Source organism: Anas acuta, chromosome 4, assembly GCF_963932015.1.
Source record: "Anas acuta chromosome 4, bAnaAcu1.1, whole genome shotgun sequence".
NCBI classification, from domain to species: Eukaryota; Metazoa; Chordata; class Aves; order Anseriformes; family Anatidae; genus Anas; species Anas acuta.
Window position 1 is genome coordinate 56,013,627 of NC_088982.1, and position 23,633 is coordinate 56,037,259.

General features: G+C 42.8%; 1 protein-coding gene across 12 annotated transcripts in view; it reads left to right on the forward strand.

The window, feature by feature from the left end:
• Window positions 1-23,633, forward strand: part of STOX2 (storkhead box 2) — a 136,587-nt gene that overhangs the window by 92,594 nt on the left and 20,360 nt on the right. For 7 of the 12 annotated variants that reach the window (XM_068681320.1, XM_068681321.1, XM_068681319.1 and 4 more), the window contains exon 2: window positions 22,867-23,019. In XM_068681320.1, coding sequence (XP_068537421.1) covers window positions 22,867-23,019 — 153 coding nt within the window. Of the gene's footprint in view, window positions 1-16,025; window positions 16,173-16,504; window positions 16,635-16,803; window positions 16,999-17,048; window positions 17,168-22,866; window positions 23,020-23,633 lie in introns of those variants that run through there. The other 5 variants (XM_068681327.1, XM_068681323.1, XM_068681325.1 and 2 more) reach the window with 5 other exon arrangements.

The following is a 23,633-nucleotide window of genomic DNA, read 5'->3' on the forward strand; positions in this document are numbered from 1 at the left end:
TCCAGTCAGCTTGATTGCTCTTACTGGCAAAGAAATAAAGTTTGTATGGGTAGGAAGCAAGATGTTAATAAGAAAGAGAAACAATAGACAGCCTTCCCTGCTTCAGTCAGCATGGTGCAGGTGTTCAGGCTGATGTAATGGTGTTGCTGCTTTCCTACTCCGAGATGTACATGCATATTTATAAACACATGCAAGGCAATCGAGTATTGCATTTGCAAGAAAAACTAACAGAACAGGGATTGAGAGAGAGAAGAAGGCAATAAAAACGCTTCGGCTTCTTCAGGCCCTGCTCAGACTGAATGAAAGTTTTCATTTTGAAAGTAATATGAAAAGATTCTCAGGTTTCACATGAGGAAATACATGATACTGGATATTCTTGTTAGGACACATGTTGACACTCATGTTGTAAAACTCAAGTCCTACATATGGTTCACTCGTAGACAGAAGCTCTATTCTGTGGAGGTTTGTGAGATTCAAAGGAAATTGTTTTCTGATTTGAAACAGAGCTCAGAAGTAGTCAAATTCCATGTGGAAGAAAATCCCCAAAACAGTAGTTTTAGATCAGATGAAATACTTAATTCCATCAGGATCAGGCTGTTCTATTTCAAATTTGACTGCTTAAATGTCTTAAATATTGCTTCACCTAATGCAGCCTTTCAGAACAAACTAATTTGAAGGGAGAGAGAGAAGCACTTCATTTAGGAATACAGTAACAGGAAGTTCTGACATTTGTCAAAGTGTTTCTCCCTCTCTCAAACTAATATTTCATAATATCAGAACGGTTTTCTGATACCTTTTAATTCTGGTAGAATTGTAACCTACACAGCAGGATGTTGTTCATGGGAAGCCATTCTTTCTGACTGTGCAATCTGCGTGTTGGGGAGGTATTCCAGCAGTGATGGAAAAATGCAGGATTCTGCCTTATTTCTCTTGCATGTTATTTTCCACTGGAATGGTTGCTCTCGTGTCTAATACACCATATTCCTTGGGAAACTTCATTATTGCCAGTGACGGTTTTTAACAGATCCTTGGTAGAAATGGGTACACGCTGTCACTGACAGAAAAGCACTATTTTTAAGCATGTTCTTGGAATGTGTCCTTGCTACTTTTATCCCTGTTTGTTCCAGCTATGTGTCCTTACTTGGTTCAAGTGCCAGTGGTCTATCAGATACGACAAAAAATGCTTGCCTGCTCCAGGGACTTTTTGTAGAAGTTGCCATCTTGATAAAAACAGTGCTGATAAACCTAAACCCAGATGCCATAAAAACAGATGGAATTTAGAAAACCATTTAAACCCTCCTTGAAAATTCCAGCTGTCACGTGGGCTGGTGCCTGTCAGCCATGTGGAATGACACATGCAGGTTCCTCTGTGTATGTGGTATGTACAGGTTCCTCTCTACAAGGTATGAGATCCAGGTGGGTAAAGTAGAAGTTCAGGGTGAAGTTCCTGGCAAAAACGTCATTTGCAATGGCTTTGCTTTCTGCAGTAGGTCAGGCTGGGAGCTGCTGGGCAGGGGGGGTTTACTTCTGTTTGTGCTGGTTCTGTTGCCAGCTTAGGTAGGCCTGTTGAAAGCACCCAGTTTGCTAGTTAGTTTTTAAGCATAGACAAGAATATATCGTTTCTAATGTATGTGTCTGACACGAATGTGTTTCAAGGGCAATAAAGATACGTATGTTTATCTACTGGCTGTTTAACCCTATCTGTCAGTTATAAATGGAAGATTTCTGGCACGGGAGAGACCATTTTGCATAAACCATTCAGCAGGGGTTTCCAGATGCTTAGATTTCCAATAAATACTACTAATAAAAAAGTCTAAGAGGGCCAAGCATATGCCTAGGATATGCTGAGTGCTAGAGTATGTAAGCATGACTTCATTTGGTACAGGCAGGCCAGTGCTAGCTCTAACCTAGTCAGCTCTGGTAACATAAGCAGTGTAGTTCTGCACCACAGTGCTCAACACAGCAAAAAATATTTGAATATTTGGGGAGTTACCCCACAGGGTAGCATAAAGCTGGCCCAAGGCACATTTCCTTCAGTTGTAGTCATGGCATTGAACGCACCACAGATGTGTTGGGTAGCTTTACATATCTCTACCACCCCCTGCTTTTGAATCACAGCTGCTTCCTGGCGCAGTTCAGGGAGTAATGATGATTAGTCTGCAGGCACTAGGTGTGCTGGACCTGTCCTGGAGCTTTTCCTGGAGGCTGGGAGAATTGACGTGTGCTGTTTAAGCATCTCCTCCTGGAGTTACCACTGGCCAGTGCTGGGCCTCAAATTTGGCTGTAACTCATTTGCTTGGTCATCATCTGTTAGCTCAGTTCAGGCTAACATCTGAGAGAAGTGGGAAGTTGGAACAAACGGTGTTTAGCCTAGTTTAATCTTTGCCATAATCTATCCATTTAGCAGTGAAGGAAAAGAGCAAAAATGTTTAGTAAGCCTCCAGAAAAAATCCACAGCTTTAGCAACTGGCCAAATGCTGTATGTGGAGGTAGTAGTCAGATCTTTCTAGGCTTCCAGGTAACAGAAAGTAGATGGAGAAGACTAAGGAATCGTTTTGCATTTGTGTATTGCAGAAATATGTAAGCATCAGATTTTTCATGATTTTCTATAAATACAAACAAAAAGTTCCAATTGAAGTTACAGGTTTTGATTGTAAGTTTTTTATCCTTAAGCTAACAGTTGTGGCACTTCTTCTGTAGATTGTGCAATTTAGTTGAGCAGTTGCTAGTTTTGCTGGAAGGTATTGCTCCTCATCTTGTCCTCTCTTGTTGTTTGCCAGGTTCCTCCTCCTGTACTTGAGGAAAAAGGGAATTGTGAATGTTTAATAGCTAAAGATACAGTGTTGGTCCCAAGGCCAAATACCAAAGCTGATAAAATCATTAAGAGCCTTTTTTTTTTTTTTTCCCTTTTCAAAGGAACCTTTTAAATGGCAGTAATTGATAAATATGTAAAGTTGAAGATCACAAGGAGGAAGTGATCTCATGCCTGCATGGCCTCATAGATTCTATCTGAAAAGACTTGGCTCTGTCTGAAGCAGGCTGTGAACTCCTTGGGGCAGGACGTGTCTTCTTCCACATCTTGTAAAATGCCAGACACTGCTGATATCACCTTGTAAGGAACCATTTCTTCATACCTGACTTGAAGAGAAAGTGATGGGTTTCAGTCATGTCAGTGAAGGAGCTAACATTTAAAGGCTCAAATGACAAATAGAGGAGCCAAAACAATACTATGGGAAAGCAGTGTCAGCAAGAAAATGGTGTGGACACAATATGGGATACGCCTTTTTAAAAACCTTTGCACTATCCCAGAATTTGTATATTCTACCTTGAGCCTTGGCCTGGGATTTCCTGTATGCTCCATGATCACAGGAAACAGCCTGCTGTTGTTTTTTGTACTTCTTGGCATAGCAAAATTGGATTTTTCGATTTTTTTAATTATTTTTTTTCAGCTTCCAGCTATTTATTTAATTTTAAAGGGCTTTACCAGTGATCTTGTCCATCGTGTGTGCATTTTCTGTGTGTAGCTGCGGGGCAGGGAAGATCCCAGCACTTCTGGTACCATGCAGCGGTTCTCAGTCTAGCTTAAGAGCGGTGGCGGTCGCCTTTCAATGTTACCAAGACTCTGCCATGTTACCTTCGTGAGGTTTTTTCCTTGCTCAAGCAGAAAGTCTCCACTTCTTTCAGGTTAGCCAACTCCGGTAATGGGTTGCCTGTCAAGTACTGGAATAAAAGCGTCTATGCAGCTTCCATAAGTGATTCAAGTGATGAGTGAGCTCATAAAGGAAAGAGCATTGAAATTCAGGCTGAATCAGTGGTTAATTGTCTGCTCGTCCCTTCTCAGCTCCCCTCCTTGCGTCTGAGTGCCGGAGGAGGATGAGGTCATGGTGCTGGTCCTTGACCATGACAGGCTGCCGACCTCCCGTGTCCTACCGGGGCTTGTGTCAGCTGCATCCCAAACACAGAGTTACTCTGAAATAAATGCTCTTTTAGCTTTCTCCTAAACATCCACCAGCCTCGTGTGGTTGGGATCTTCACGTCATTGATGCCAGTGGGCCGTGAGACTGACCAGCCCTAAAACCAAGATGCCCATTGAGACTTAAAACAAAGCCTTTGGCCAAAGTTCAGAGCTCTGGATCCATGGCAAGGCACCTTTGCTACCTGGTGATTTGGCTCTAGAAACAAATTCTCCACTTGCTTTTAAGCCTGTGTTGTCAAACATCATTTTAAAAGCAGAACCAAAAGCAATTGAGCATACTGTTTGCTGCAACTTTCTGGTTTGCTCTGGATTTCATGTGCTAGTCTCTTTTTACAAAACACTTTTGGGACAGAAACTCCTACATTCATTCAGGATAGAGGTGGCTGGTGGCCTCACCCTTCTTGTGGAAAAAACTGTTTATTTTCCAGTTGTCGTTTTAGATGATAACATCTTTTCAGACAGGTGGAAAATCAGCCTGAGTTTTGCTGCAAGTGTGGAGCCTATGTTAATACCAGTCATAGGAGAATATTTTTGTGGTGGTCCTTTGGTTTGCTTTCTTAAAGACCAGTTGTGAAGCAGTGTTGAGTTAAAAAGTCACATAAAATACTTGAAGGGTTTAGTATTGTACTGGAGAGGGTGGGTTATTTGGTTTCTGCAGCTGCTCCGGTTCGCTTCTGGAAGCATTTGGCTAGCATTGCCTCCAGAGCATGTCCTGCCAGGTGATGTGCAGTGGGGTTTTTGTGCCCGTACTGCTTTTTGGAGTACCAAGTGCCTGTCGTGCCCTTACTTCAGATGGGAAAGTTTCTCATGATGAAGGAGAATTGGACAGAAATTGGCTTTATTCCTTCATAAAGTAAATAAATAAGATGCTAAAATGAAAAACCCAAACCCTGAACCTTTACAATCCCAACACTAAAGAAGCCAACCAACAAAAGCCTTCGTTTTATTTTATTCTTTGAGCTCCACCTGCTTCAGGTCTCGTGTGCCCGACAGCCTGGGGCCGCGGGTGGCCTTTGCTGAAGCGAAGCGCCGTGCCTGCTTTGGCTCAAAAGATGCAGGGACTGGGCAAAGTGCAAAGGCAGGGCTAATTTCTTCCAGCCAGGCAGCTCTTGCTTTTCCTCCTTGATTTTGGGGTCGCCAGCATCCTTGTAAGCAGAGGGCAGGGGGGTGCCAGGCTGGCAGGCCTCGGCCTGGGGGCGGCGGGAGGGGCCGCCGCTGAGGTACGGCTCGGTGGAGGCCTCAGAGGCGATGCGGGTCGCACTGAGCCCGTATCTTTGTTTGAAATGGGTTGTGGCTCTGCAGCACGGCTGGGTTCAGCCGTTAGTTAGTCCTAGAAAGCTGTAGGGTTTGGTGGCAGAGCAGGTAGGGCTGGTCTAGCTCAACACTGCCACTGGGATTCTGCACTGCTGTGCTGCAGGGCAGAGAAGGCTTTAAATACGTTACAGCATTTCAAGGCATACCATCAGCCTGCCTGTTATTTCTTCTTATTTATTCATTTTTTTTACACGTGTCCAAATGCAATATAGAGATCAAAATTCTCCAGGCTCCAGGATGAGACCACAGGTGAAAGCTTGGTCAGCTACTGCAAATTTGTCCCAGTATTTTCTCCTATTCCTGGAGTGGAAATCCACTATTGCTGCCAACACTCAGGTGCTGGAAGTCTCTCCTGGCTGGAATAAGCTGTAAGGAGAGCCTTACTCCAGATTTTCCTAAAGTTGCAAGATGCTCTCTCTCATGCTGTAAAACTACTTTATGGTTGCATCACTGCCCTGGCTGTAAATTACAAACCAGGCTGTTTTAGGATTGCTAGATTTTAATCTTAGAATCTGGGACAGTCCCAGATAGATATATTATGCATGGATAGTACACCTGATGTGTTGGATTTGCTGCACATGTGCGATGAATTTACATGAGCACAGTACTTAGCGTGCAGACATTAGAGCTGCCAGGTGTCTGGAAAAGTGGGCAGTTACTACAGCAATGTGGGAAAGATGATTTCGTGTATGAGCATGCATGGGACATAAGGTTTCTGGGAATACTATAAATGTTCTCACCTGGTGTCATCCTTCCTTTCATTCCCCTCATCCCCTTATGGAATATAACTTTTTAAAAGCTGAGACCAAATTCCCTTTTAACTTGTGCTCTGACTGGTTGCATGGAAGCCTCCGTGGTTCCCTGAGGGGCCAGGAACCGTTCATCAGGTGGTCATGTCACTGCTGGTCTTGATTCGCTCCTTGAGGGGCAAGTGGAGAAAGGTGAGCTTTGGAATAGTTTCAAGCAGGTTCTGGAGTCCTGTACTTTATGAAACTTTCAGATAGGGTATTTACAGGGAAGTGAACCAATTATGGTTGGAGAAAACAAAACAAAACAAAAACTTTAAAAGAAATTTATTGTACTAGTATTTTATTTTTTACAGTAATGCTCATGGCAATGATTCCTGTGACTGTAAGTATGTTCTTCGGGGAAGGGCCTAAGTTTCTGGCATTTCAAACAAGAACTTAGAGCACTGTACTTAGACTTTGTATTGCTTTCAATCTTTCTTAGGAACATAGAAACCCAATCTGGTTCATCTTTGCAGATCCTTGCCTCCCATCTTTGCAGATCCTCGCCTCCTTAACAATAAGATGTGCTAATGCAAGTAGTTTCCAGGCTTCCTGTTCCTTTTCTGTTTTGTTTGTTTGTTTGGTCACTTTCTGATACTTAGTGCCACCTTTGAACACTTGTGAACAGACTGGCTAGCAGGCAGTTGGAGGAGAGGGGTCTGGCTGCTGTCTGCACTTGTAAAACCAAATGACTGATGAGTCACAAGATATGAAAGTTGTTTCAAGATTCATCTCCTGTGTAATAACTCAAGAGACAGCCTCTACTTCACTCAGTTACTTGGAAGCTGTCAAAGAAAGCACTATCTTATTTTACAGTACTATTGAATAAAGCCAACTTGTCACACAAAGACAATTTACGGCCCATTTATTTTCAGCATTCTCCTAATTCCCGTTATTTGAAGTAAAACCCATCTTCCTGACAGACCGGCTTCTTATTTCCCTTAATCCTGCAGCAAAGTGCTAATCCTTCATTTGTGACCTCATAGGCTGTTGCTACGGAGAATGCTGTGATATCACAGGGCCGGCACTGACTTCACTGCTCTTGGAAAGAGACGTCTGCTCTCTGCAGGCCTCGGGGGAGATGCTACGTACTTCTGGTGCTCAGCTAGCACTTCCTAAGGAGCGATACCTGGCGAACAGGTTTGCATAATATCTGCCCGCATAGGTGATGAATGATACAGTCAGAGGCTGCGTGTCGTGTCAGGGGAAAATGTGTGGTGGTTGTTTGGCAAGGTTGTTCCTGTCCTTGAAAGAAGTTATGTTACCAGAAGGAAAATGTCACTGGGAAGTTACACAAAGCTTTCTCATCCTCTGCCTCCAAAGATACCATGAGGAAATGACACTGAATGGCAGAATTATTTTGTCTAAAACCAAGAACTCCTTGTTTTGTATCCCTCTCTTCTTCATCTGAAGAATAAATATCATTTTGTCAAAACCAAAACTTTTCTTGGAAATAGTAATTGCCCTAAAACTTCCACTTAAAGAAGCTTCTCAGGTACAAGATAAACAACACAAATTAAACCTTTATGCCATAAAGTAGCCTGCTAGGCTCTTAATTATAAATTGAGGTATGAAGGAGACGCATAATTTTAGGCATTATGCCCGAGACTTTCAGATATTACCAAGCAACTCGCATGCATGGTTTCTATTCACATTCAAGTCTGAGCTTTTATGCCAGATTCCAGAAATGAGTGCCTAAAATTAGGCTCCTCAGTAACTGTCCTTATTTTCAGAAGTACTTAGAGTACAGCAGCACTCAATGGAGATAAAGGGAAGTGCAAATCTACATCAGTTTTGAAACTCAAGCTGTGACTATTAGAAACAACATATGGCAATAGGAACCAAACTTGGCGCTTTTAAGATCTCTGCCTTTCACCATAACAGGAAGTTTTTAGAGAAATAGAACTTGCAGCTTTAAATGTCAGTGGTTTTCTATTTTCAAAAGTGAAGTTATCAGAACTCAGGAAGAAATATTATTTTAAAAAAGAGTAATTCCTTTGTCTTAACATTTTCTTTTTGAATATGCTGGGGAAAATATGATTAAACAGCAGGAAGGCACATACTTGCCTCTATTAAAATTAGTATTCTATTTTTACTATTGATTATTCAGTTTTTCATTTTTACTGTTTCATGTGTGGTATGAAAGTTCCTGCAGAGGAATTTAGCAGGATTATATGCGTACAACTGCCATCGTTGATGTAATATTTGGAAGCTGTATAAGCTAAATCAGGTTAAAAAAGCACCCTTATTCCAGAATAAATATGGATTTACATAGGTATGATTACATGGTGGTAGTTCTGGCAGTAAATCATTCTTAGACCAAAGCTTTGAGGTCAGTTTCCATTTTATCCCCATAACACGGAGGTTCCCCAGATTGTGTTCAGGGATGTACCAGACCAGATGCTGCATAACAAATGTGCAGGGTGACATCTCAATTCAATGTAGTACCACAAAATAAAACACCACAAATTAAAGACAAAAAAACCCTCCTCCTGCAGAGGCTTTGCGGACCACACATGGCACACAAGATGCTCTTTGGGAAGCCACACTTTTTCAAGTCTTTGCGGATTATTCCTTCTTTCTAGAAACTACATGTGCATGTGTGTTTTGAAGAGGTTCTCATAAAGCAGCAGTAAACTTCTGAAGACAGTGTTGGTGATGACACGCTTAACTGCTTTCGCATGCTCTGGTTCAGACTGCCCAAAGTGCTTGCTCCTCGCTGGAGCGATACTGCACATGTACCTTATTAGCATGCACACTACTAATTTGCTCTCTGCTTTCTTCATTGTCCCCCTAAACACCCATCCTTCCACTAGCTTTGCTCCTGCATTATAAAGGCTTAGGAGCGACCCACTGGGGAGCAAGCTAAATGTTCCTTTTTAGTTATTCTGCCTGCTCCAAAGACTGGGGGAGCTCATTCAAAGTCATGGGAGGATGCAGGTGCCCTCAGCCAGCCAGGGATGCTCCCTCTGCTGGGTCACTGGCACTTGGGCTCAGGCTTTGGGCTGCATGCAAGAGGCATTTGTTCCCTCAGGCTTTTAATTGAGACTTGGAAGGGAGGCTTTCATTGAGTCCTTTGTGTGGTACAGGGTGAAGGTCAGCCTAGAAAACAAAACAAAGGCAAGCGCCCAGTGGATGCAGAGCACATGCAGATTGGCCTTCACGAAACAACTGTCCTTTTGTTCACTTCTTTCCTCACCAAAACACGCAGCCGTTCCCACTTTGCTTACTCCAGCAATCCTCTAGGCCGTTGGATTTTCCCAGCCTTCGTACAGCTGGAAAGTTTATTTCTCACCATTTGGTTGTTATTCCTGCTTCCGTTTAGCCCTGCTAAGCATTTGGATTCTTTTAGCAAGTCCTCTTTCATCGTTAACGTCACATATGCTGCATTGCCTGCTTTAGGAGTCAAACAAAATTCATCTCTTTCCTCGCGTTTCCTTTTAACCTTTCTTGTGTTTTTCCTTACGTCTATTATTCCTTGTTTTGCCCTGCAATCTGCTGCTGATCATATTTCAGCCCTCATAGCCTAGGTTTTTCTTGAAGCAGCCTGTACATTAGCTCTTAACACTAATACTTCTAGGTACCAAATGGGCAGAAGAAACAGCGAAGGTTTCAAAAACCACTTGTAAGGCTGCTTGCGGCTGGCCCCATGCAGCAGCCTCCTGGGGGTGGCCAGGTGAGGAGAGGGTCATGCACCACCCCCTGCACATTTCACCCTTCTAAATGGGATTTGTGTGCCCGTGAGTTAACATACTGCCTGTGGTTGTAGCTCATTGAAAGGACATGGCTGTAACTGTAAGCCATTTTTCTGACAGTCCAGAGTAAGGAATGATGACATTAAGACAAGATAGGGAATGACTGTAGTTCTGTTGGTTTACTGTGCATTAAGAAAATGTTGTCTTGCTATGGCATAAAATATACGTACACAGAACTTGGATTTATGCATCCCACAGTTTTGATCTCAGAACTGTATGTGGGGTTTCCTCTCCATATCCCGTAGATATTCGCCAAATTTGTTGTTCAAGAAATAATCCCAGATCTTTTCTTTTGCTGGCCTTCTGATTTAGTTTAATGTAAATTGAGACCATCAGCAGCTCCTGTGGTCATCTCAGGAACCTAGTCTTCGTATCCTAACTTAGGGCTCTTCTATACTGGGTAAAAGGGCACAAGACACAACTGTTTTTATGTACTTTTGTCATTCAGAGAACTGGGTCATAGCAACACTGGGGGAGCACAGGGACTCTTCCAGGTTCTAGTGCTTAATAAATGCTTGGCGAAAGCCCAACACAAAAGTCTTGTCGAGGGCTTGTTTAGAATACAGAGGAGATAAAAGGGGAACTGCCAGTGCTCATCACAGGAAAGGATCCTGTGCAGCAAGGATCGATACCAAGTGGCTGCTTTTTAGTGGTAACATTGGAAATGTGAAGGTTGGGCTGGGTAAGGAAGTGGTAACCCTGTCTGTCAGGTCACAGTTGGCCAGGTTCATTAACAGTGCTAAGGAGGACTTGAGGCTCAGCAACAGCTGAGTGAAACAGCTGAGCAATCCTGCGAAATAATGGCATCGATGATGTAGTAGTGCAAGGCAACGCAGTGAATGGGGAAAAAAAGCACGTCTTAGGTTCCTGCTGTTTTAGGACTGTGGTCTGTATGCCACTGGGGTCAGAGTGGTGAATGTGGGGGATGAGCGGGTGGTGGTAATTAAAAATGTAAGCGCAAGGCTGTGTAAATCAGGCAGTACGTAAGAAGTCATCGCACAAGAGACGTACGTCTATGAAATTGATAATTTTGTCGGGTTTGAGTACCTTGTTCAGGTTTGTATCTCACAGCCAGTGAGACTTTCAGATTCCTGAAATTTTGCTTAAAAAAGAAAAGTGCAAGAGGCAGGAAGGTGCTACTGCTGTAATAGAATGCCTGTTGAAGGTTTTGGTTTATGACTTCCTGTAATAAAGTGAGTACTCAATAAAATTAAGCAAAAACCATGTGAAATGGACAGGAGGAAATGCGTTTAATTTAGTTAATTGTTTAACTGTGGGAACCCCTGGTTCCAGGTACCGTCGTTTATTTGGGCAGGTAGTTTTGGATTGCTGCATTTGCTGATAGCTATATTGCTTGGAAGAAAAAATGAAAATCTGCTGGGCCTTGAGGGTCTCAAAGAACAAGTTGTTTCTGTCTGGAGCAAGGGCATTTCCTGTTAAGATGCAGCATACAACATCGGCCACGCGTGCTGTGGTTTTCTAATGCTTCCTCTAAGACACTTGACCAGCACGAGAGGACCAGGCGAGTCGCTGCCCTGTTGTTCCATGGCATTTCCCATGCTCCCATCCCACAGCTGATCACAGGGGAGACCAAAGGACAGGATTTTGAAGTGTGTTGAGACACTGTGGGAAATAGGGGCCACTGCATCTGCCCCACTCAGATTGTTAGGGGCAGAATCTTGTAGTATGGCTACTTTTTGTAAAAGATGTAGGGTGTTTCAGTTTCCTAAGCATTAAAGTATATCTTCTTGAATCGACTCCAGACATAATAAAACCTTTGCTTTCCACCACAGGGAAAAAAAATGACCCAGTAAACTCTCAACTGCTAAGTCTTCGGAGTGTCTAACCTTTTCTTTTTAAAACCACTTTGGCACTGTTTTAATTGATTCCATGCCTGGCCTTTTCATCAGGTCTCTTCCAGCCAGGAAAAACCGTGCTGTTAAAGGCTGCTGCAGTACCATGGGACTTGCGTTCAGTGTTGCAGATTCTTATTTTAACCTGAAGTTATCTGCCAGTCATCGCTATCTGTTTGAAAAGCTGTAACCACTGCAGTATCGTCTTTGGGAGGAAAATCCTTCCATGGTTACAGCAATCAATAGAAATGAGAGAAGGTGTGCTGTGTCGTTGGCTCGTATTGCTAATCAGCCCTCCACCTCGCAGGAATTTTAGCTGCTGACTCTCTCGCTGTGTGTTTGCTGCAGCATCCCCAGCCACGCTGAAAATGTGTTCTGGCTACGCTGAGGATGGCAGTGGAGAATGCGTGGCTACGGCAGGCTGCTTGTGTTCAACAGCCATGTTCTGTGCCTTCAGGAGTGCTTGCAAAGGAATGTTTTCCTTTATAATATTTCCACCCTAAAACAAAGCATCTATGTTTATCGCTTTGGTGTTTTTTTCTCCTTTTCTTTCTCATGTGCTCATCTTTTCTTGCCAAGTCTCCTCTAGTGTCAGATTTTTTTAATGCTTCTGTCTTTCCTTGCATTTACTGTTTACTGCCAGAAAATATGCAGGCTTTTTTTCCAGTGACATTGTAGCTTTTTTTTTTTTTTTTTTTAGTGACATTGTAGCTTTAGTATCAATCATTTAAATCAACAGTAAAGTTTTCTATGCAAAAAATATTTTAAAACATACTAAAAAAAAATCTCCTCCCTTGTCATAGTCCTGGCTACAAAATCTGTTAGTGAATTCTTCATGTGATTTAAAATGTCACATAGTTTCCAGTGAGCTGTAATTTTCTAAAAAGACAATTGTTTCAGCCACTGGGCTTTTTTGGGGGGGAGTTCTGTGGGTTGTTTTGTTTTTCCTCCTAAAACTGGTGGGCTCATTGAGATGCTGTCTTAGCAAGCGTTGCACTGGGTTGTGGTTTTGTCCTGCATTAGGTAACTTGTAAAGTATCATTTGCTTTTCAGTTGTTTTTTTTTTGACTCTTTGGTGTGCGATAAGGTGGAAATGTGTAATTAGAAGACTTGGATAGTTGGAGATCCAAAGAGTGAGCTGATAAAAGTGTCTGGGCAAGATCATGGTCTGGGAGTCAAACCCAGGAACGCGTGCTTTAAACTCCTCATAAAAAAAAGATACCTGCAACTGATAATTCAGGCGTGGCGTAACAATGAACTACCAAGGTAATATGTCTGTGAAAAAAAGCAAGTTTTGTTCTTACTATGTATGCGGCAGGGTATTTCCAGTGAAAGTATGGAAATCTGAATTTCTTTCTACCTGACAGAGGTGAGAGGTTAGCTGGATTGCCAGAATATGATGCAGAATTTTGGTTGTTGCTTTTTAAGGAATAGTTGTGTAAGTTAGAAAGCTTAATGAAACAGGATGGGCAGGTATCTGAGACCCCTACAAGGACGTGCTTTTAAAGCCAGCGGGACGAGATCTGAAGGAGCAAGGTGTGTTCCCTGCAAACATACTGGGGTGCCAGCAGCTGGAGGGGGTATGAAGGAGTAGTTAAACTCACAGACAACAGGAGCACAAAACCAGATGGGCATTCCTTGTTGGGATATTGCTCAATTTAATATCCTGATCAAGTTGCCTCTTGTGTTTTCGTAAGTGGTTTCTTAAACAACCAGGATATTTGTTCAGGTAAGCGAAGTGGAACTTTTTAGCATGCTGCCAGTAAGTCGTTACTAGCAGAGCACTGACAACTTGAAATTTTCAGGATGTAGAGATTTCCTTAGGAAATACAAGCACGAGTTTGTGTCTTTCTCATGTTCTTTAGTCTGGTTTCTTCTGCGGCCACAGAAGCAGTGGGTTGTGTTCGCAGCCTGGTGTTCGGGTGCCTCAGGGGATCCGAGGCCAGGCTGGATGGGGCCTGGGCCTGCCTGACCTGGTGGGTGGCACAGCCCGTGGCAGGGGGCTGTACTGAGATGAGCTTTAAGTCCCTTCCAGCCAGAGCCTTTCTATGATTCTGTGAGCTGATGGCAGTGCTGGTTTGCCCATCAACTTCAGCCCTTCAGACATTCCCGTTCACATTTTCCTGCTGCCGGTCTTTCCATTCCCGTTTGCTCTCTGCCATTCCTATGGTGTCAGGCACTTGTTGCTGGTCACAGTGCCGATCAGAGGGCTGCGTGGTACTGCTCTGAGCTGCTGAATCTGATTAAAGCCATACCTAGGTGCCTGTGCACACGAGGTCCATGTGCAGGCCTTTGCTGTCTCTCAGGCTTCACATGCTAGAGGAATCCTCTGACTCAGAGAGCTCACAGATATATTTGTTCAGAGCAATCAGGCTGCCCTGAGTCAGACTCAAGTACTAGAAATAATTGTTACAAAGGACAGGCATTCAGATCCTGGTTTTACATTTCTCTTCCTTCTGCCTTTATTGTAACTTTGGTGATAAAAGTGTGAGTGCTCCTGCAAGGATCTGTGCAGGTGTGTGGAAACGCTGCCGCACGCACCAGCCCAGCTATTCCCCGGTGCGTGAACGTTGTCTGGTGCAAAGGAAAAGCAGGCTGGAGCTCTTGTTTTTTCTTGCAGTAGGTGTGTGTTGTAATTCGCTTTTAAGCCCACAGAAATTTTTCTTCTTGGAATGAGTTTCGTTGCTGTAAAGTAGGTGTGGGCTTAGCAGACAAACAACCCAAGTTTCCACAGGATGATCCTGGGGGACCCAAACATTGCAGATGCCAAGTTGGATTCATTAGAGGCTTTGTGGCTGATCCTGCAGCCCTAGGGAAGGCAAAACTCCTGTAAAGTTGAAGGAAGATTTCCTGGAATGAGGCCTTTTTAGGGAACATGGGAGTTGAAGAGTGTGTGCATAGCACAAAGCCCAGCTTTCAGTGTTGAGATCCTGGCTACTGTGTAACTACAGGTGCAGCAGAGCACCCTGCATACCTTACACTTGTAAATCAGCTTGGTTACGATACGGCTTCGCTGCATAATAGTTGGCACAGACCTGTGAACAAAAGCGATCTGTTAGCTGCCTAACCCAGCTCTTTGCTGTCCTCTTGGAGCACTTGTAGAGACCTATTCTAGGCTGGGGTCGCCTCTTTCACTGCGAGGGGGGGTCGTTGTAAGGCTAGGTCTCACAGCAAAGTGGGATGGTGACCTTTGTATTTAACAGTCCTAAACCCCTGCTGTGCTCACTGCTGGGGGTGACTGCCTGTTCCAACACAGCACAGGTGAGTCCTGAAGTGCTGCGTTGCAGGCATTTAAGGATTAGGTGCCTACCAAATTGCTTCGGAGTGCTTAGCATACAGGAGCCTTTAAAGAAGAGCCCCATGGCAGCACTCCTTTTTTGTTTGCCCCTCTGTTTCTGCCTATCAGACTTCTCATTTTGACAGATGACAACTAAAAATAGCTTTTTGCAGTAAAGACAATTTTAAATGTTTCTCTCTCTTAAAACACCAAAACAACTGAAAACGTTTCTCCAGAGCCGCAGCGTCTGTCCCTCGTCGTACGCTGTTGCTACCCCTTAGCCTGTGTTTTTCCGAGGCTCCGGCTTAGCGTATCCTCACGAAGAGGAGGAAGATCTAGCGTCAGGAGCGAGATCGTGACACAGTGACCTCGTTCTGAGCATTACCTCCTTTGTCAGGAGCGGCAGGAGCTGAAGCAGCTCCGCTGGCTCTCGGCACTTGGAGCAGTTTGACATTTTCTGCCTGGCATGGTTTCAGGGCTCACTTTGTTGTGAGCCCAACCGGTGAATAGGATGATGAAAAATGAGCTTGCAAGAACTTGCCCACTGCTTTTAATTTTTTGATAAACAGTTGCAGCAGCATAACTTTGATCCCGAGTACAGTAGAGCTGTCTGTTACGTGCAGGTCTGCAGCATGCTTCGGGACTGACAAAGGAGAGTAAGTCTTTTCTTTTAATCGATAGAATAAAAATTGGTGTCATGCTTAAATAGCGAATAATTCAAGGAAACAGTGCTCTTTGTAAGTCTGTGTGTGTGTACACGTATGTCTGTGCATTCGTGTTTTTGTGTGTGGTGCGGTTGTGTGTTAAATCAGGAAGATATGTTAGGGGTGAATTTCTTGCCTTGACTAGAGGGTTAAAGCTTTAACTTGTCTTTGCTAATGCATGTAAATAGCTTTCTTGTCCACTTAATGAGGAGGCTGGCTTGTTATCCTGTACAATGCAGCTGGGCACAGTTCCAGAAGCAGAGGCACTTCGTTTCAAAGACAAAGAAGCCAGCGCAGACGTAGGGAGAAACCTGGAACGTTGCGCCGTGGTGGATTTTTTCAGAGCGATGACTCATTTCAGTTCACAAAGGATTCTGGGCAGGGTAGTGAGAAGTCAGGTTGGCTGATCCATTCCTATGACTTCACTTTGCAGAGAGCCAGGCAGAAGAGGAGTGACACTGCAGAATCCTGAGGCACTGCAGTGGAGAGGTGCTTTGCTAAGACTGTGAGTGCCTTCCAAACAGGGGGTGGTGTCAGAGCGTGATTCCAGCCTTTCCGTGGAAATGGGGCAAAAGGAGAGAGATGTTTTCAAAACACCGTGTGGGAGTTGTATTTGTAGAACCCTTTAGATTCTCTGCCTCCACCTCCTCTGTTGTTTCTTAACCGTTTGTTTCTTGTGCGGTATGTGAGAATTAAGTGTGAAATAGCATTGCTTTCGGAAGAACTGCTTAGATACTGCATTATCTTTTATTTTCTGGAAGCCTCTACTTCCTGCTTTAAGAGGTGGGTGTTCAGCATATTGCTGCCTAAAAACATGCTTTGTTTTTCTTCTTTCAGGTCCTGTGGCACTGATCTCTGCTGTAGTCAGCTTCCACAGTGATATAAAGCCCCAGTATGCACAGTGTTGTTACATCACAGCTATTCTGGATGCTGTACTGGAGCATGGAACCAGACCATAGGGGTTCAGGTAAGTCCCCCTTTTTTAACATATTGTGTGCCAGGAATATGGACATGGACATTTATTAAGAGATGCATTTGAAAAATACTGAATAACCACATTCTAAAGCACACAATATATTAAAAAAAAAAAAAAAAAAAAGGCAACACCACAAAAATCCTGCCCTCTTTTGTCCCAGGATAAGCAAGCAACACCACAAAAATCTCCTCAACTGAATCCTCTCTGGGAAAGTTCCGTGCTCCAGCAGAAACTTTTTGTGATTACAGTCATAACACGTGCTGGGATATCACTTTGGATCAGGAGGCAGCTGGCCACAGGACAAGAACCGAGAAAAGGAAATCTGTATCACAGAAAATACACAGGATGAATGCATGTAAGACAAGTCTGGTGACTGGGGGTGTTTTAGCACCTGTTTCCAAACATACTAGCACTTGGTGAACCTGGAGATTGTGCTTTTAGCTGGGTCTGACCAAGTGAAAAGATAAATTTACGTGATTGAAGTAAAGTTAATAACTGGCAAAAGAGAAGAACTTTGTTCAGAGGTAAGCGTTTACCATGTGGTTTGTCACTGTTAAGGTTGCTGTGCTTTCTTCAGGCTGGTTACAATTGGAGTGGTCACCCTGCCAGGTTGCATTGTTGAAGTGTTCATAACTGTATCTGCAAGGGAAGGTATGTTTTGGTGTGCATGTGTTCTGGAGTTGCAGAAGGATCTTCCTGGTGAGAGAATGTGTGTTAGTGCACTTGTGAAGCCTTTGTTTAAGCTTCTCTTAAACGTGAATAAATGTCTGGATCTTTAACTTATTTTTGTCTTGAAAATGAATGCTCTGATTTGTGTAACCATCTAGTAAACACAACTTGCAGGTTTTCTCATAAAATACTCCAGGAATTGTGTTTTAAAATGAGGATTTAGCTATGGCTGAGTACAGTGCAAGCAATATGCTTTCTGATTTTCTTTATCTCAGATTTGCTTAGTAAAATGTGTTCTTTCCTCTGTTATGCTAGTGTGGATCTAAGGTGTTTCAGAGTAATCTGCGTAATACAGAAATCTGCATATTCTTCCTGTTCCCTCCTGTGGTTTAATCAGATGAAAGCATTGTCTAGCTTAAAATGGCAATTATATGTCATTGTTGTGAGTTCCCATATGAAAGGTTTTGTTTGCCACACGTATGCAAGTACCCTGTGATTAGAGTGATTCAGTCATGTCGGGGTTTGGGCGAAAAGGGGGCAAAGTGCAATCCAGGCCAGACTTCTTTGGCATCTGTCCCTTCTGTAAGTCAACCTAAATATGTGCTTGTCTTTTTCTAGAAGAGTTTTTTAATTAAAATATTCTTGAAAAAAAGGTGAAGATATTCTAGGCTGAAGAGCCCTCTTCCTGTCCGTTACCACCAGTTTTGTTTTTGTCGCTTATCTTTTGTTTGAAGAGCCGCTTTCTGTACTTCTTCCTGGAGTGACACTGTGGTTGATTGTTGATCAAAACAGGTTGTTGCCAAGAAAATTTACATAGGGGGTTTTTGTTGAAACTATCAAAAGGCACCACGAAGTCACTCTACTTGTTTAATGCCTTCTGATTAACTTCATAGCTCTGTAAGCAGCAAAAGTAGTAACTCGATATGTGTTTATTGACCAAGTTCTTCCCTGTTTAGTGGGATGTGGCCGTGCCCGAAGCTCTGTGCAGTTGGAGCATGCCTCGCAAATCTCGTTGTTGCAGAGTCTCTGCTGTCTAGTGAGTCTTGACCTCTCTGGCACATGCCCGTCCTCAAACTGTGACTGTGCAAGCTTTGTTTCCTGTGGAAACCAGGCTAAAAATCATGTTCAAAGCTTGTTTTGATCCACAGGAGGCAAAAGGTTGCAAAGGTGTTGAGAGTCAGGATGGAGAAGAGAAGCTGGGCTTTGGCTTCCTGTATTTCACAGGATGCAGAGCGTAGTTAGAGGGTCTCTTCCCCATTTCAAGGAAACAGTGTGTATAAATTCTAATAAAGTGTGGCTTTGCATTGTAATTTCCTTAATTTTCCTTCTGAATGGCTGTACCGAATTGGTTCCATTTATAAGTCAAGAGGTGATTTTTCAAACAGTCCTCATGCAAACTTCATGAGACAGGGAGTTTGACTTCCAGGTCACTTCTTTCCAGCAGCAGAATCACTTATAACAATTCTGTCATCAGTATGTAGTTGGCAGTTTAATTACTGATACATGGTGTGGAATACAGTCTGCTCAATTTTCTCCCAAGATGGTGGCACCCAGACTTTCAGAGGACAGAGAGAGTAGATAAACCGGCACTGGAAAGGGTCTGGCCGGTGTGGGTTCAGGATGGGTGAATTTTCACCCCCAGCTCTGTTGCAGGCTGTCATTTTCTCATCTGTATGTTAAAGATAGTTATGGTTACCCAGGTTTTCAGAATGTTTTGAAATCCACTGAAGAAATGTGCTATGTAAGAGCTAAGTGTTTATTTTATTTGCTGTGTAATCTTTTGTTCTCAGTAACAGTAATTATTTTTTTCCCACAGGGTAGCGCTAAAAATCCCCAAGGCATAGAGGACAGATCCCATTCATTGTTTGCGAGACACTTGGATGTTTTTGAAAATTAAGTACCACTTAAAAAGTGTAGAAAAGCTTTTTAAAATTTTTCTTTAAAGAGAAGTTTGCAAAGACACTGCAGAAACAGAGCTGAAACTATATATATACATATACAGTATTTAAACAAAACAGGCAGTCAGCTGGTGAAAACTGCTTTCTGAGCTCCAGTTTTCATTTAATTGGGAACATAAACATATGAAAGTCAAGGATAGTAATTTGATTTCAAAAGAAAGCTGCTTGAGACAAGCATCAGTCAGAGCTAACAGGAGCCATATGCTGGATGTTTTATGTAAGTGATGTGGTCTTCCAAAAAAGAAGAAAAAGTAGGAAAGGCATATTTGATTTTTTTTTGAACAGATCTCTCCTAAAGAATTGCAGTAAACCTTCTGTTCATGAGGCTAAACGTGCAGTATTTATGCACATAATTGATGTTAATATATTATATTAAATCGTAAACACAAGATATTTTCTGTTGCTGTGCATCAAAGAAGTTTGTTCGCTTAACTATAACCACAGAGTGCTTGTAATTTCCCAGAGCCGCAGGATATTTAAGATAAAACTTGGCAAATTAGAGCCTCCCTGAGTAAGGGGGTTTTGGCTTTCGACCACTAGGTCTACTGAAAGCTTTACAGATGTGTGCTAGCCTTTTTAAACCAAGAGGCACTAATTACCTCCAGCAGACCGTTACTGACGACAAGCTAGGGAGGTGATTCTGACACAAAGAAGGTGAAACGAGAGTTGCCTTGTCATAAAGAAAGTTAAAAAATATTCCATGGAAGAGTGCAAGCCTTGGCTGGTGGTAGTCCCGTACACAACAGAAAAGAAGGCTCCCTCATAAATAAATACTTATTGACCATTTCCATGGCATTCAAAGATGTTTAAGTTACATATTTATGTATAATTGTAGCATTAATTATAATGTTTATAAAGCTCCCAGATATTTGCAAGCAGGATGTATGTTACCCTGGCATCCTAGCACGCTTTGCTAGAGATTGTGTTAGCGTTGAGGAACCGATACCGAGTGGATGTTTGATACTGATGAGTTATGTGAAGTATAAATAGTTCATGCTGCAGTGGAAACTCTTGGCTTGTTCTTGTTGACCACAGGGACCCCACTGGCAGGGATCAGATGTATGGGCTGAAGGTTTTCTGCGTGCTGACCTAGAAAAGCCATTCCATGCTGGGGGCCTGTTTTGGAATGGGGAGTTGTGCAAAGCCCACGGTTACTAAAAACCAGTGAAACTTTGCTATTTCTTAACTCGTGTTTAGCCAGTTTTAAGTTAACAAGCGTCATCAGGGGGTGATCCCAAAACTGTTCCCTGCAGGCTCCTTGCAGTCAGGGGAGAGGGATGGGTGCTCCCAGGGTGAGCAGCGTAAATGGTGGGATTTCTGTCTTGGTGTCCCTCGAGGGACAGCTGAGAGGCTGCGGAGCAAAACTTGCTAGGCTTCGTGTGTCAGGTTCCTGGACTCCCTTTCCCACTTCAGAGGGCTGATCGTGGTACTGAGATCCATTCATTACATCCTAAATACTGGGTAGCTGTGAGTGGATTGTTCTGGGCACGAGGGGAAGAAAGAGAGCTCCCTCCTGCTCTCCTCGCCTGGTGCCCGTGCAGGCAGCGGTGAACGCGTGGCTGGGGGTAGGCACGGGGATGCTCTTCCCACAGGGCTTCAATTTAAGGACTCACCAGCTCTTTGGTGATGCAGGTAAAGCAATTCAGGAAGTTACTGCCATTCACCTGGATGCCCTGAAAGCTACCCAGGGAGCAGTGCTAGCCCACTGCAGTGCCTGGTGAAGCTAATAAGGTTAAACCGCAGCTGAAGGTGATACATGCCCATCTGCTTGACATTGCACTCAGCTGAAACTTAGTGGTGCTCACAAGGACACCCATGGCACAGATAATCTCCATGTGAGGGGCAGTAATTTCTTAAATTGCTTAGCTAAATGTGCATAATTCCCATCATCATTCCGGTGCTTTCTAAACATGAAATTTAGTCATTAAAGAAACCGCTCCCCTAGACAAAGTGCAGGTGGTGACTTGTGGGTCTTGCTGATAGCAAAGATTCATTTATGAAAACATTTAATCTGATGGCAGGTAAAATTATTAATAAACAGTAGTTAATATCTGTGATGTTCTTTATCCATTCTCAAACGACGAGGGAACAAATGATGTTTGCTCCTGAGCCATGTGAAATTGCATCTTACCACATTTCTCTGTAAGCTGTCTTCTTCGTCATTGTGTGTATGTAAAGTACATGTGGCAGGAACTTTTCAGGAATGTATAAACAAAATTTGTCCAGAAAAGTGTATATTTTAAAGCAATTCTGCAGTCATATAAGAACAAGGAGGATCTTGCGGTGAAGCTGGAGGAAAGCTGCTGTGGTGGGATGGAGGCAATGATCTGGTCAGGCCTGATTAAGCAGAAGCAGTCAGGAGGCAGCGTAGCACCGATGTGTATTTTAAATCAGCATTGTGTCGTGGGTAATGTGTATCACTGTTGTACAACAGATTGTACAGCTGGTATATTGAAAAATATTGCTCATATGTCTCACTGAAACAGTTATGCAATTTGCTACTCCCACCAATTCTTTTTTTTTTTTTTCAAAGTGTTGAGCATAACACAAGACTAAATGCATTTAGGTAATCAGTTTTAGAGACTGCTGTTCCTGTTTAGTAGACATAATAGGAATATAGGATTAATAGAGCAAATATCAGGGGAGAGAAGTTTGAATTTAGATTAATATCCAGTGATTTGATTTCTGATTTTGATCACAAAGCAATGCTCTGAGAATGCTCTGAGGCAGCAGAAACAGGGTGATTTTCCTGAGATTTCAAAGCAATTTAGGTAAAATGTAATCCCTGGCTATTAAATGACCTGTGGCCAGAAAAAGATTTGTAGTCTGGCACCCCTTGTTCTGCCTGTTACTCTTATTGTTTATTTTCCACCCGCAAGGAAATCTCCTAGTTGCTTTCTCCCCTGTGTTTGAGATCATCAGGGAGCTGTTATCTTTTCAAGAGGAGGTATAGAGCAGCATATAAAATCAATTCTCTCTATATAAAGTATGTAAAAATGCACATGGATAAGTGTATTTGTGCAGTCATGTTAGTATTACCAAACTGTCATTTCTCCAGTAACTTTCATTTTGAAGGTCTTTTCAGTGATCCTTTAAGTACATGTTAGTGAATTATTTTTAAAGATGACATGAGAAAAAAATATTTGGGTGAAGTTACAACAAAGTTTATTTACAGACCATCATGGAACCATTAAAACTCCTCTTCTAAAAGTACACCACTAGCTTCTGAAAGGGGAGTAAGAGCTTTATATCCAGAAAAATGCATAAAGCTATTTTGCTTATGCAGTTACCTGGTAGCATGTTCAAACAAGGTTTTCGAACCATCAATGCTGATTTGTCGGCATTTTTCTGAATCTCTCTATTGCATCCTTTGGGAAGCTGTGTCCACATTGTATATATCCCATTTTCAAAAGTTCACTATGTCTGAGCTTTGAAATTAGCTTGCTGGTTGAAACGAGCTGGATGGTTCTTATTCTGCACAGCGCAGAGCCTGCAGAGCTGTATGGCATCATCTCCAGTCGTCTCTCTTCATCGCCGTTCTGTGAGCAGCACTTTCAAATGAAATGCTTCACTGCACATCTGTTGTCTTTTTGCAGGTGATGTATCACCAATCAGCATGTCTCCCATCAGTCAGTCACAGTTTATTCCACTTGGGGAAATCCTTTGCCTGGCCATCTCAGCAATGAACTCTGCCCGAAAACAAGTCACACAAGAAGCACTAATGGAGCACCTAACAACCTGCTTCCCAGGTAACTGTACATTAATAAATCATTGGTCAGATGAGCTCATGTCTGTAAAAGGGCAATTAAAGGATTCACTACCCGAAAGATGCTTGTATTTTTAGCTTGCTTGTAAGAAGATGGAGTTTTCAGCATTTAGTGGTCTGTTTATCTTAATATTTCCATCCCATCCAGGAGGTGATGCTACCCAAAAGTAAAAGGAGGCCTTTGTGTTCTAATCTTAAAACCTTTTCTATTCTTTATTTTCGTACATCCAGAACATGAAGGTCTCTGTGACAGGGCCGTTCACGTGTGATGCATTCTGCAGGGTCAATTCCTGACTTTTTGTAACTGTTAAAACAGTCTTGAGGTACTAAACAACAAACTGGATTGGATAGTTTCTTTTTTTATTATTTTTATTTTTAAACCAATATCAGAATAACCTTGTTTGTTTCTTTTCTCACAAAATATGTTCTTTATTATCATACTCAGGAGAGTTTAGTACTGCTTAGTACTTACAGAGAACAAAGCATGTGCTGGAGCCAGAGCAGACTTATTCTGCCTTGTGGCTTTCAAGCTGGTTTTAAGCTAACTCGTAAGAGCTTTGACTTCATTAACCTGTTTCAGGTGTCATCATTGACTAA